The sequence below is a fragment of the Hylobates moloch genome, unplaced genomic scaffold (genome assembly GCF_009828535.3).
Source record: "Hylobates moloch isolate HMO894 unplaced genomic scaffold, HMol_V3 SCAFFOLD_2, whole genome shotgun sequence".
NCBI classification, from domain to species: Eukaryota; Metazoa; Chordata; class Mammalia; order Primates; family Hylobatidae; genus Hylobates; species Hylobates moloch.
This window is the reverse complement of record NW_026652277.1, coordinates 19,369,463-19,382,031: the sequence shown is the minus strand read 5'-3', so window position 1 is coordinate 19,382,031 and position 12,569 is coordinate 19,369,463. Positions and strand designations below refer to the sequence as shown.

At 37.7% G+C, this 12,569-nt stretch overlaps 1 protein-coding gene across 1 annotated transcript in view; it reads right to left on the bottom strand.

Annotated features, from left to right (window-relative positions):
- Nucleotides 1–12,569, bottom strand: part of MALRD1 (MAM and LDL receptor class A domain containing 1) — a 695,880-nt gene that overhangs the window by 36,548 nt on the left and 646,763 nt on the right. The window contains exons 37-38 of the mRNA XM_032166926.2: nt 4,995–5,074; nt 4,802–4,898 (exon numbers count right to left, since the gene is read on the bottom strand). Of these exons, the coding sequence (XP_032022817.1) occupies nt 4,802–4,898; nt 4,995–5,074 (177 nt within the window). The remainder of the gene's footprint in view (nt 1–4,801; nt 4,899–4,994; nt 5,075–12,569) is intronic.

Here is a 12,569-nt window from a genome sequence, read left to right as displayed (position 1 = left end):
TAAAGTCTAGACTGCTTCTCATTCATGTTTGTGTTCACATTGTCTAGCATAGAATTGTAGGCTCATAAAAACTAATTAAAGAATTAATAATGAATAAGACAGTCTTTTTTTTTTTTTTTTTCTGGAGTCTCACTTTGTCACCCAGGTTGGAGTGTGGTGGTGTGACCTCAGCTCACTGCAACCTCTGCCTCCCAGGTTCAAATGATTCTCCTATCTCAGTCTCCCAAGCAGCTGGGATTACAGGCATATGCCACCATACTAGGCTAATTTTTTTTTTTTTTTTAAATTTTGGGCAGAGATGGGGTTTCCTCATGTTGGCCAGGCTGGTCTTGAACTCCTGACCTCAAGTGATCTGCCCGTCTTGGCCTCCCAAAGTGCTGGGATTACAGTTATGAGCCACTGCGCCCGGACCGAGATAGTCTTAATAGATTAAAAATACAATTTTTTTTTCTAATGAACACCATAGTTCTATAATAACCTTGTTATAATTGCTGTTGTCAAGATAGCTGTCTGCTTATTCACATGATTGCAGGCTGGAGACCTGAAGAGAATTAATCAGGCAGGATGTACAATTTGACATCAGGAAAACAGTGAATTATCCTTTGCTCTGTGACATGTTTGGTGTTGCAGCAGATCTGAATTTCTGACCACAAACTCAGGTGTTCAAGATATGACGTATTTCTTTAATTTCTAAAAATGTTATTAAATCTTTTAGTGAGCCCTTATCTTGCTGAGTTCATAAAAGCCAATCACATTCATTACTTGGATTACTTGGAACCCATACTAGGAATGAGAAAATGGGTAATGGGTAGAAAAGATCCAGGACCCTTAGTGGCACTGTTGATTGTCAGGGTCTTTGAGTCTTACATGAGCCCAGCCCGCAGAGTTCCTTCATGCAGATGCAGCAGCCCTTAGCCCCTGTTTTGCATATGCTCAGTACATGGGATGCTTGGGATAAAACATTAGTGCCAGGAGTCCTGCCTCCCTATGTGATATGGTTTAGCTGTGTCTCCACCCAAATCTCACCTTAAATTGCAATAATTCTCATGTGTCATTGGAGTGACTTGGTGGAAGGTAATTGAATCATGGGGGTGAGTTTTTCCCATGCTGTTCTCATGATAGTGAATACATCTCACAAGATCTAATGGTTTTATAAAGGGGAGTTCCCCTACACGAGCTCTCCTGCCTGCTGCCATGAAAGACATGCCTTTGGCGGCCTGGCACAGTGGATCATGCCTGTAATCCCAACACTTTGGGAGGCTGAGGTGGGTAGATTATGAGGTCAGGAGTTTGAGACCAGCGTGGTCAAGGTGGTGAAACCCCATCTCTACCAAAAATAATAAAAAAAAAATTAGCCAGGCATGGTGGCAGGTGCCTGTAATCCCAGCTACTCGGGAGGCTGAGGCAGAAGAATCACTTGAACCCAGGAGGTGGAGGTTGCAGTGAGCTGAGATTGTGCCACTGCACGCAACAGGGTGAGACTCCGTCTCAAAAAAAAAAAAAAAAAAAAAAAAAGAAAGAAAAACAGGCCTTTGCTTCTCTTTTGCCTTCTACCATGATTGTGAGGCCTCCTCAGCCATATGAAACTGTGAGTCCATTAAACTTCTTTCCTTTATAAATTACGCAGTCTTGGTATGTCTTTATTAGCAGTGTGAGAACAGGCTAATACACCGTGTAGGTGAAGAAAGAATTTCCTTTGCCGTTCTGCTATCTTCCCTAGGCGCCACCAGTAATGGCAAATCTAGCCCCTCATCTCTTTTTAGTCTGTGGGTAATGTATATATATATATTTCATATATATTTTTTATTATACTTTAAGTTCTAGGGTACATGTGCACATCCTGCAGGTTTGTTACATATGTATACGTGTGCCATGTTGGTGTGCTGCACCCATTAACTCGTCATTTACATTAGGTATATCTCCTAATGCTATCCCACCCCACTACCCCCAGCCCACAACAGGCCCCAGTGTGTGATGCTACCCTTTCCCTGTCCAAGTGTTCTCATTGTTCAATTCCCACCTATGAGTGAGAACATGCGGTGTTCGGTTTTTTGTCCTTGCGATAATTTGCTGAGAATGATGGGTCATGGCTGCATAGTATTCCATGGTGTATATTGCCACGTTTTCTTAATCCAGTCTATCATTGTTGGACATCTGGATTGGTTCCAAGTCTTTGATATTGTGAATAGTGCCACAATAAACATACGTGTGCATGTGTCTTTATAGCAGCATGATTTATATTCCTTTGGGTATATACCCAGTAATGGGATTGCTGGGTCAAATGGTATTTCTAGTTTTAGATCCTTGAGGAATCGCCACACTGTCTTCCACAATGGTTGAACTAGTGTACAGTCCCACCAACAGTGTAAAAGTGTTCCTATTTCTCCACATCCTCTCCAGCACCTGTTGTTTCCTGATTTTTTTTTTTTTTTTTTTTTTTTGAGATGGAGTCTCGCTCTGTCGCCCAAGCTGGAGTGCAGTGGCACAATCTCGGCTCACTGTAAGCTCCTCCTCCCGGGTTCACGCCATTCTCCTGCCTCAGCCTCTCCGAGTAGCTGGGACTACAGGCGCTCGCCACCACACCCGGCTAATTTTTTGTATTTTTTAGTAGAGACGGGGTTTCACCGTGGTCTCGATATCCTGACCTCGTGATCCGCCCGCCTCGGCCTCCCAAAGTGCTGGGATTACAAGCATGAGCCACGGCGCCAGGCCATTTCCTGACTTTTTAATGATGGCCATTCTAACTGGTGTGAGATGGTATCTCATTGTGGTTTTGATTTGCATTTCTCTGATGGCCAGTGATGATGAGCATTTTTTCATGTGTCTTTTGGCTGCATAAATGTCTTCTTTTGAGAAGTGTCTGTTCATATCCTTTGCCCACTTTTGATGGGGTTGTTTGTTTTTTTCTTGTAAATTTGTTTGAGTTCTTTGTAGATTCTGGATATTAGCCCTTTGTCAGATGAGTAGATTGCAAAATTTTTCTCCCATTCTGTAGGTTGCTTGTTCACTCTGATGGTAGTTTCTTTTGCTGTGCAGAAGCTCTTTAGTTTAATTAGATCCCATTTGTCAATTTTGGCTTTTGTTGCCATTGCTTTTGGTGTTTTAGACATGAAAGGTCCTTGCCCAGGCCTATGTCCTGAATGGTATTGCCTAGGTTTTCTTCTAGAGTTTTTATGGTTTTAGGTCTAACACTTAAGTCTTTAATCCATCTTGAATTAATTTTTGTATAAGGTGTAAGGAAGGGATCCAGTTTCAGCTTTCTACATATGGCTAGCCAGTTTTCCCAGCACCGTTTGTTAAACAGGGAATCGTTTTTTGTTAAATAGGGAATTGTTTCCCCATTTCTTGTTTTTGTCAGGTTTGTCAACGATCAGATAGTTGTAGATGTGTGGTATTATTTATGAGGGCTCTGTTCTGTTCCATTGGTTGATATCTCTGTTTTGGTACCAGTACCATGCTTTTTTGGTTACTGTAGCCTTGTAGTATAGTTTGAAATCAGGTAGTGCAATGCCTCCAGCTTTGTTCTTTTGGCTTAGGATTGACTTGGCAATGCGGGCTCTTTTTTGGTTCCATATGAACTTTAAAGTAGTTTTTTCCAATTCTGTGAAGAAAGTCATTGGTTGCTTGATGGGGATGGCATTGAATCTATAAATTACCTTGGGCGGTATGGCCATTTTCATGATACTGATTCTTCCTATCCATGAGCATGGAATGTTCTTCCATTTGTTTGTGTCCTGTTTTATTTTGTTGAGCAGTGGTTTGTAGTTCTCCTTGAAGAGGTCCCTCACGTCCCTTGTAAGTTGGGTTCCTAGGTATTTTATTCTCTTTGAAGCAATTGTGAATGGGAGTTCACTCATGATTCGGCTCTCTGTTAGTCTGTTATTGACGTACAGGAATGCTTGTGACTTTTGCACACTGATTTTGTATCCTGAGACTTTGCTGAAGTTGCCTATCAGCTTAAGGAGATTTTGGGCTGAGACGATGGGGTTTTCTAGATATACAATCATGTCATCTGCAAACAGGGACAATTTGACTTCCTCTTTTCCTAATTGAATACCCTTTATTTCCTTCTCCTGCCTGATTGCCCTGGCCAGAACTTCCAACACTATGTTGAATAGGAGTGGTGAGAGAGGGCATCCCTGTCTTGTGCCAGTTTTCAAAGGGAATGCTTCCAGTTTTTGCCCATTCAGTATGATATTGGCTGTGGGTTTGTCATAAATAGCTCTTATTATTTTGAGATACGTCCCATCTATACCTAATTTATTGAGAGTTTTTAGCATGAAGGGCTGTTGAATTTTATCGAAGGCCTTTTCTGCATCTATTGAGATAATCATGTGGTTTTTGTCTTTGGTTCTGTTTATATGCTGGATTACGTTTATTGATTTGCATATGTTGAACCAGCCTTGCATCCCAGGGATGAAATTTCATATATATATATACATATATATATATATACACACACACACAAACTTCATATATATATATATAAACTTCATATATATATAAATTTCATATATATATACATTTCATATATATATATAAATTTTATATATATATATGCCCTCAAAAAGGCTCCTAACATAATCTGAAAAGTAAACTTCAGGATTTATACTAAAAAAAGAAGAGCAATTCTTGTTACGTGGCTCCTCCTGTCTGCCCAGATAAATAAATCCATAAAGCAGCAAAACACTAAAGTTTCCTGCATATAATACGGAGTGAAAGAAAAAAATAGCAAAGGAAATATTGCAGAAAATGTTTCTGCTACGGTATATTTCATTTAGCAACTAAAGGCATCACTTACCTTATTGGTACTTTCCTGTTTGCAAGAAAACACAAGATTGCCACTGTGATATGAGTCATCAGGAATGCTAATCCAATACCCAGGATAGTCCATATATCTGGAATTTTAAACCAAAGAAAAAGATAAATATGCAGTGAAATATATTAGAGACCACCCCAAACCAAGCCATTTTTTTAGTCATAATGTCACCTACTATTCTCAGCATACGTGAAGTCTGTAGTAGGAGGATTAAACTTGATATGGCATCGATTTCCTTTCCATCCTTGTCTACATCTGGAAATGAGATAAAATGAAATAGTTGGAAAAAAGGAAAGTGAAAAGATATTTGAACAGAACTGGCATGGGATAAAATCATGAATGTCAATAAATAATGAGATACTAGGAACATGGATAACTTTGATAAAAAACCAAAAACATTAAGCCAAAGCAAAACCAAAATTAAATTGTATTATTTTCATATCATTGTGTAAGATAATTTTCTTAAATATTCATCTTTTTGACTTTATAAGGTAGAAACATGGTTTCCACATCTTTCTTTGTTTTTAAAAATTGACTCATTTTTCACCAGTGTCAAATATTACTTTACTTTATCCATCATTTGCCTCAAATCCAAAAGGCGGCGCATTTTTCTATAGTGAAGAGATTCAAGTCATTTCAGAGTACCAATGGAGCAGATTCAAATTTTACATTACCATAAATACAAACCAGAGAACACATTTATTTCTCATTACAAAGGGATAATCCTTCAAGCGTTTAGATTTGGGAACAGGTTAGTAATCTCATTTGATGTACTAGGAAAATCTCAGACACTTATTAGGGTTCCATCACCTTTGTTTTATTTAGGGATGTACATGATAAAACTTTTAACACTGGTTCGGATGGTCTTGAGAAAGTTAAGAATGAAATAGTATCTTCTGCCTCTAAGGGGTAAGGTTTATTGCTAAGCAGTAAATGTATTGAAATTGTTCTGGTAGTATCTGAAAGTTCATGTACACACACTTGTTTAACAGCAGTAACAGGATACAAATTATGAAGGGTTTGGTCAAATTTCCTGCCAACTTCACAGTACATGCTACAAAATAGGATGAGAATGTAGCTTTCGAATGAGTGTATAAAAACTGAGTGTTAGAAGCAATGCTTCTTCAGCACAATGTATTGAATTTTCACTTAATCTCTTTAAAATTTGAAAATTTGTATGCTCAAAAGTAATTCCTTCACGAAAGCAATCAGCTTCTTTAAATATAAAAAGCTTAGAGGTTTATGGAGGCCTATCAGAATGCCTTTCTTTCTTTAGCAAATATTATTTTAAAAGTAGAAATGGAAGACAATTTCATTGTTTTAACGTTTCTGCAATTCAAATTAAAATAAATTAGAATTGTGAGAGATTGGGGTATTTGTTTTTTTCCCTCACAATCCTTAAGATGTATTCCTTGTCAGTCCTCATTTGACCTTGTGAATCCTACTTGTCAATCTTTCACACGTGCACACACTGGTACGATCTAGAGATGGGGATACATTTTCACTCTGAGTTAATTCAATTCCATGAAATGTTGAAAGTGCCACTTTCCTGGCAACAGGGCTACAGTAATCATCTTAGACAAATAGTACACGTTTGAATGTGCCTATTGATAAATTTTAGTGGAAAACTGTCTTGGATTATCAGTTTAAAAATAATGGAGAAACCCAAGACATATGGAAAAAGAATATGAATGCTGTCTGTCTGTCTATCTACCTACCTATCTATAATTCTTTCATTCTATCTTCTATCCATCTATTATCTATATTGCCTATTTATCTAAATATATTTATATTTATATATAAAACCTGGTGATGAATAAATACAGTACTGAGTGGCCTTTTGACAGTTCTATGGAGAGTTCAACTAGACTGAAATAATTCTTATGTTAATTTTACAGAAAATACACATAGAATGAGGGATAAAACAAAAATAAAGATAGAAAATTTGCTCTTACATTGACAAAAGTTTGCCTATAAAAATAAAAACAACAGAAAGATTTGGTGGAAAATAAATCTTATCCCCCATTTAGAGGCCCAGGATATTCTCCAATTCGGAACTTTGTAAAGACCTGCCCATTCTAGTGTTAGAAGTTTTATTATGTATGTTTCTAAATAAAACAAAAGAATTGGAATCTTCGTAGGGATCTTCCTTCCAATAGCTATGGAAATATATACTACTAATTGATTGACTGATTTTCCACAGAACAGTTATGCTATAGAACAAATTAAAGTAATATCATCCTATCAGTTAACATGAGAAAATAATAGGAAATAAACTACTGTAAGGGTCAAAAGTAGTTTCAAAATACATTGAATTTTAGTTATTTTTGGCCAAGGAAAACTTGAATTTAATAAGTATGATTTATTTGTATCTTTATTTGTTGTGTATTTACATAACAAACTGTTATAAAAAACTATTTTAGAGGAAAATGAATACCCTACCCCCAAAAAATTTCCACTTCAGTTTTTTTTGTGTCTGTATCAGCCTGCCATCTTGAAACAAAATGATTTCCATACATGTTTTCAAGAGAATTTACCTTCTATAAATTTTAATAGATTTCAGTAAATTTTCAAATGGGAGTAGAGATTACTAAGATTTTAAACTTACATGGTGAAATCTATGATTCCAAAAATTTTAGCCAGTAAGTCTGAATATAAATGGATATATTGCTACTTGAAGAAAAAATTGCAATCTCCACACTAAAATTCCCAAATTATCCCCTCCTGTGTAACAATTTTCCTTGTAAAATCACAGAACTGTCATGGGATAAAATGATGAATGTCAAGAAATAATGAGATACCAGGAACATGGGTAACTTTGATAAGAAACCAAAAACGTTAAGCCAAAGCAAAACCAAAATTAAATTGTATTATTTTCATATGATTGTATAATTTTTTTCAATATTCATCTTATTGACTTTATAAGGTAGAAACATGGTTTCCACATCATTCTTTGTTTTTAAAAATTGACTCATTTTTCACCAGTGTCCAATATTACTTTATCCATCATTTGCCTCAAATCCAAAAGGGAGTGCATTTTTCTATAGTGAAGAGAAAATGTTCTATAGTGAAGAAAAATTTCCTTGTAAAATTGTCACTCGATGTTTATTACATTAAAAATAATATATGCTTGAAGTGACAAGGAAATTATTCACGACGTATGTTAAAACACAAACCTTCATTCCCATATGCAATTCCATCCTCCCGAGGTAACTAAAGTATGTCTCCTTCTACTACTTTCACCTTCTCTCAGAAAACACACACGTACAGATACACACACACACACACACACACACAAGTATCTATATATCAGTTTTGTATGTGTGTTTCCTGTAATAGAAACACATACTTCTCTCTGCATCTAGATTTTTCTCTCAGCGATGTGTCACGAACTTCCTTAAGGTCAGATGTCTGTACAAATAACTGTCACACACATTTATTTTTAGAAATTATCATATTGTATGTGTATACATAAATATATATTTTTAGTTCAAACTTTTTGTTGCTGTTGCTTTTCTTTCCTCTTCTTCTTTCCTCTTCACCCCAGTATATAAAGGTGGAAAGGGAGGAGAAGGGAGAGACATTTGCTGGGTTGCAGAAAGAAGCAAGTGAGAATATTTAACACGCATTTTCATCTTTGTTAAACTAAACCTCCTCCATGGAATATCCAGTGTTCAAAGTAACTGTGGCAGTCTGATCCCTGGATTTCTTTAAAATCTCCCTGAAAGGGGTGAGTTTCCAACTCTTTAATGGCACGCTGAGAACAGCATTAATCGTATGCTAGAATGGTGTGTTGAAGTTCCACCCATTCTTTGAGCAACGGCAGTGAAAGAAATTTCTCTCCTGCCATCCCCCTGAGTACCATGGGCTGGAAGTGAAAATAGAAAATCCTGTCTGCACTAACTAGAGCTTGGTGGACTCCCTTATTTTCCAAGCTGACCATAACTATCTATTAAGAATCATTAGGGCTGGGCATGGTGGCTCATGCCTGTAATTCCAGCAGTTTAGGAGGCTGAGGTGGGAGGATTACTTGAGGCCAGGAGCTTGAGATCAGTCTGGACAACAGGGAGAGACCTCTTCTCTACAAAAACTTTAAAAATTAGCCGTGCAAGGTGGTATGCCCCTGTAGGCATTACTAAGGAGGCTAAGGTGAGCGAATTGCTTAAGCCCAAGAGTTGGAGGCTGCAGGGCGCCATGCATTGCATTCCAACATGGGTGACAGAGCAAGACCCTATCTCAAAAAGTAATAATAATAATAATAGGCCAGCACAGTGGCTCATGCCTGTAATCCCAGCACTTTGGGAGGCCAAGGCGGGTAGATCATCTGAGATCAGAAGTTCCAAGACCAGCCTGGCCAACATGGCGAAACCCCGTCTCTACTAAAAATACAAAAATTAGCTGGGTGTGGTGGTGGGTGCCTATAATCCCAGTGACGTGGGAGGCTGAAGCAGGATAACTGCTTGAACCTGGGAGGCGGAGGTTGCAGTGACTTGAGATCACTCCACTGCACTCCAGCCTGGGTGACAGAGTGAGACTCCATTTCCAAAAATAAAATAAAATAAAATAAAATAAAATAAAATAAAATAAAAATAATAATTAAAGTGTTTTACAAAGAAAATGCTACGGTAATTTTCTCCATTACTTTTCACATGGAATCTGGGTAGGGAAGCTTAGCTATCTTCCTCATCTATTTATTAGATTGCTGTGAAAGTAATTGCAGTCATTGTCTCTAAAAGGAATGGTCAAAAGCTAAATTACTGTTGTACCAACTTTCTCAATAGTAAATCAGTAAGATTTGTATAACAAATCAAAAATGAGAAATTGTCTAATCCTGAAGGAATAAAGCAAGTATTTGTTTTTAAGTGGTGTGTTGGGTATTTTTATAGTTGGTTGGGGTAAAAGGTGAAGGCTCCTGCAGAGAGAAATAGGACAAGGAAAGTGGATAAGCTCTGTGGAGGTAATTCAGTGAGTTTAGGCTAGGCTGATGCCAACCAGAGAAAACCAGTGCTAGTGGGGATATTTTAGGCATAGCTGCGGGAAGCGGAGTGGCTGAGTGGGTTGGTGGGTGGGTATGGGAAATGCTGAACCATTGTCTGAGTCCAGAAAGAAGGATCCTAAAGGAATAGCATAATGAGATTCACCTCATGAGCTTGACAATTACTTAAGGACTAGAAGAGCCCTTTGCAGGTAATCTCTTTGCTATTTTATGACCACACAAGACTGAATGCAAATATGATTCTTCCCCTTGTGTAATCCAAAAAGATCCATAAAGATCATAAACATTAAATAATACTTGTACTAAGACACATCAGTCTAAATTAGAATGCTTGTTTGTTTTAATGTCAAGAAGAAAAAAAAGTTAGATATGATGTAATTACTTTGGTCATCTTATATTATTATAGGAAATTATTAGAATCAGTTTTACTCATAAAATTAACAATTAAGCTTAATAGGAGGGAAAAAAATCCACTCGTTATTTTTGTTTTCAAAGAGCACTCATAAGTAAAAAGCATCCCAGGAGGACCTGATGTATTTTGAGCTTTTATGGGGGTCTACATTTTACCACTACTTTTGTGTGTCTAGTAAGTGTGACTGTAACACTGCAACATTTCAGCCTTATTTTTGGAACTCTGGAAGTTTAAACTATTACCCAATGTATGTTGCACATGCTGTGGTTGCTGCCTCCAAATTCATTTAGCCTTCCATCCCCACTCCCTTCCCTCCACAAATTGTATAGCATTTCCATGATTTGGTTGGGATTGTCACAGTAGGTCGCTAGTCAGGAGAAGGCACCCCTCCACCAGAAATGCCAGGTGACCATCAGGTGATGGTTAGGCAGTTGTTAAGCTGCCTCTCTCAAATAATAATTGGCCACAGCCAGAGCAAGGGAAAGGCAGTCTCCCATCGGATAGAAACACCTGAAACTGGAGATCAGCAGCTTCCTAATAAGATCTCAGGGGTTGAGCGAATGGGCTCACACATGCACACTAAGAGGCAAAACGTTAGAGTTTAACTGGTATATGACCTTCCTCTAGGGATTTTGGACTGGTAAGGGAAGCAAGCCTCCAGTGAGCATGCACACAATTCCAGCAAACACGCCACGTATGGGCCCCTCCCAAGCATCGGTGGGCCCCCACACATGCAGACAGCCCACCCTAAGGGAAGAATCAGGGGAGAAGGGATGCAAGACCCTGGAAGTATGCCAAAATGTAAAACTCCAAGTCAAACGTCAAACTGTGCTCTTGAGCTCTCAAGTTTCCTGCTTGGCCCTCTTCCAAGTATACTTTACTCCTTTTCATTCCTGTTCTAAAGCTTTTTAATAAATTTTCACTCCTGCTCTAAAACTTGCCTGTGTCTCTCCTCTGTCTTATGCCCCTCGGTGGAACTCTTTCTTCTGAGAAGGCAAGAATGGAGGTTGCTGCAGACCCATAAGAATTCACTGCCTACAGTAACATACTTAAGTGGTGCATGACTCAGATACTCTCCATTGCTAAGAGAATTGGACCCTCAACCCAGTTCCTAGGGCCATGCCATTTTTCTTGCTGTAATGTGGGCTCAGAACCACACCTATCACTGCACAGCTTTGCTAATCCATGGGATTGGTTCATAGATAGACATGGATATAAGTTTGTCCAGTAAGAATTCTGTCACAAAAGGGCACATTTCGATGGATAATTGTGGTAAGACACCTATTCTCCCCAACTCTAATGTAAAAGAGGAAGCATCCAGCCCTCTTAAGCTCAGGTACTCGTCTGCTACCATTCTGCTACAATAAGCAGCCTAGGGATACAATCAATTGATAGGAATACAGAGCCTTCAAAGTCATTGAGAAACGGCAAAATAACTTTGATGGCATTGCAAACTTTTCCATTAGTTCATGTTCCAAGCCTGCTCCGCATATAAACTTTTAGTTGTATAAGTCAATAAATTCCTGTATCATTTGAGCCAGTTTGAATTGGGTCTTTGATTACTAGCGCACACACACACACACACACACACACACACACACACACACACCTACACACAAACTTTAATTCTTCTACTTCTCCATTTTGCTCCCTACAGCTCTTCTCATTAAATCAATAATCCTGTGTTCATAAAATATTTATTGAACGTCTACTATGTACAAGGTACTCTACCAGATATGTTGAGGATATAAAGATGCACAAGCCATGGCTGGGAAATTTGTAGAAGCATGAACTTAGAGAGAAAATGAAAAATACATGTAAATTAACTAAGATGCAAAATAGAAAATAAAATAGAAGAAAGATAAAGAAAAGTTCTTAAAGAGAGCATGAAAGAATTGCTTCATGAATCTTTAATTTTCCAGACCTAGAAAGTGAAAAATGTGCAATCTCACCTGGGCATTTATGGACCATGTGATATATTAAATTATATTTATTCCAAAGAAGGAAGTGTTTATATATGTATACTATATCTGTGCTTTGAAAAAATTGGTTATCCAAGTATATAGAAATCCTATAACTGACTTTTTTCTAGAGAGATAAGTCCAAATATGAGTTGTTAATAGGATCCTAGACTAACCTGCAGATTTACTAATTCTATATCATAGTATACTGATTCCATACCATGCTCACTCTATAATTTTGTAGTTTTGAAGGATGTGGAAGAAAAATTCCTTCAGAAGCAGTATGTTTGGAATATATTCCAGATTAGATTTATGCTTTAGTTTTATAGTACGTAGCCTTGTTTTTCTTTTTAGCAGGCTATGTTTATTTATTTATTTGTT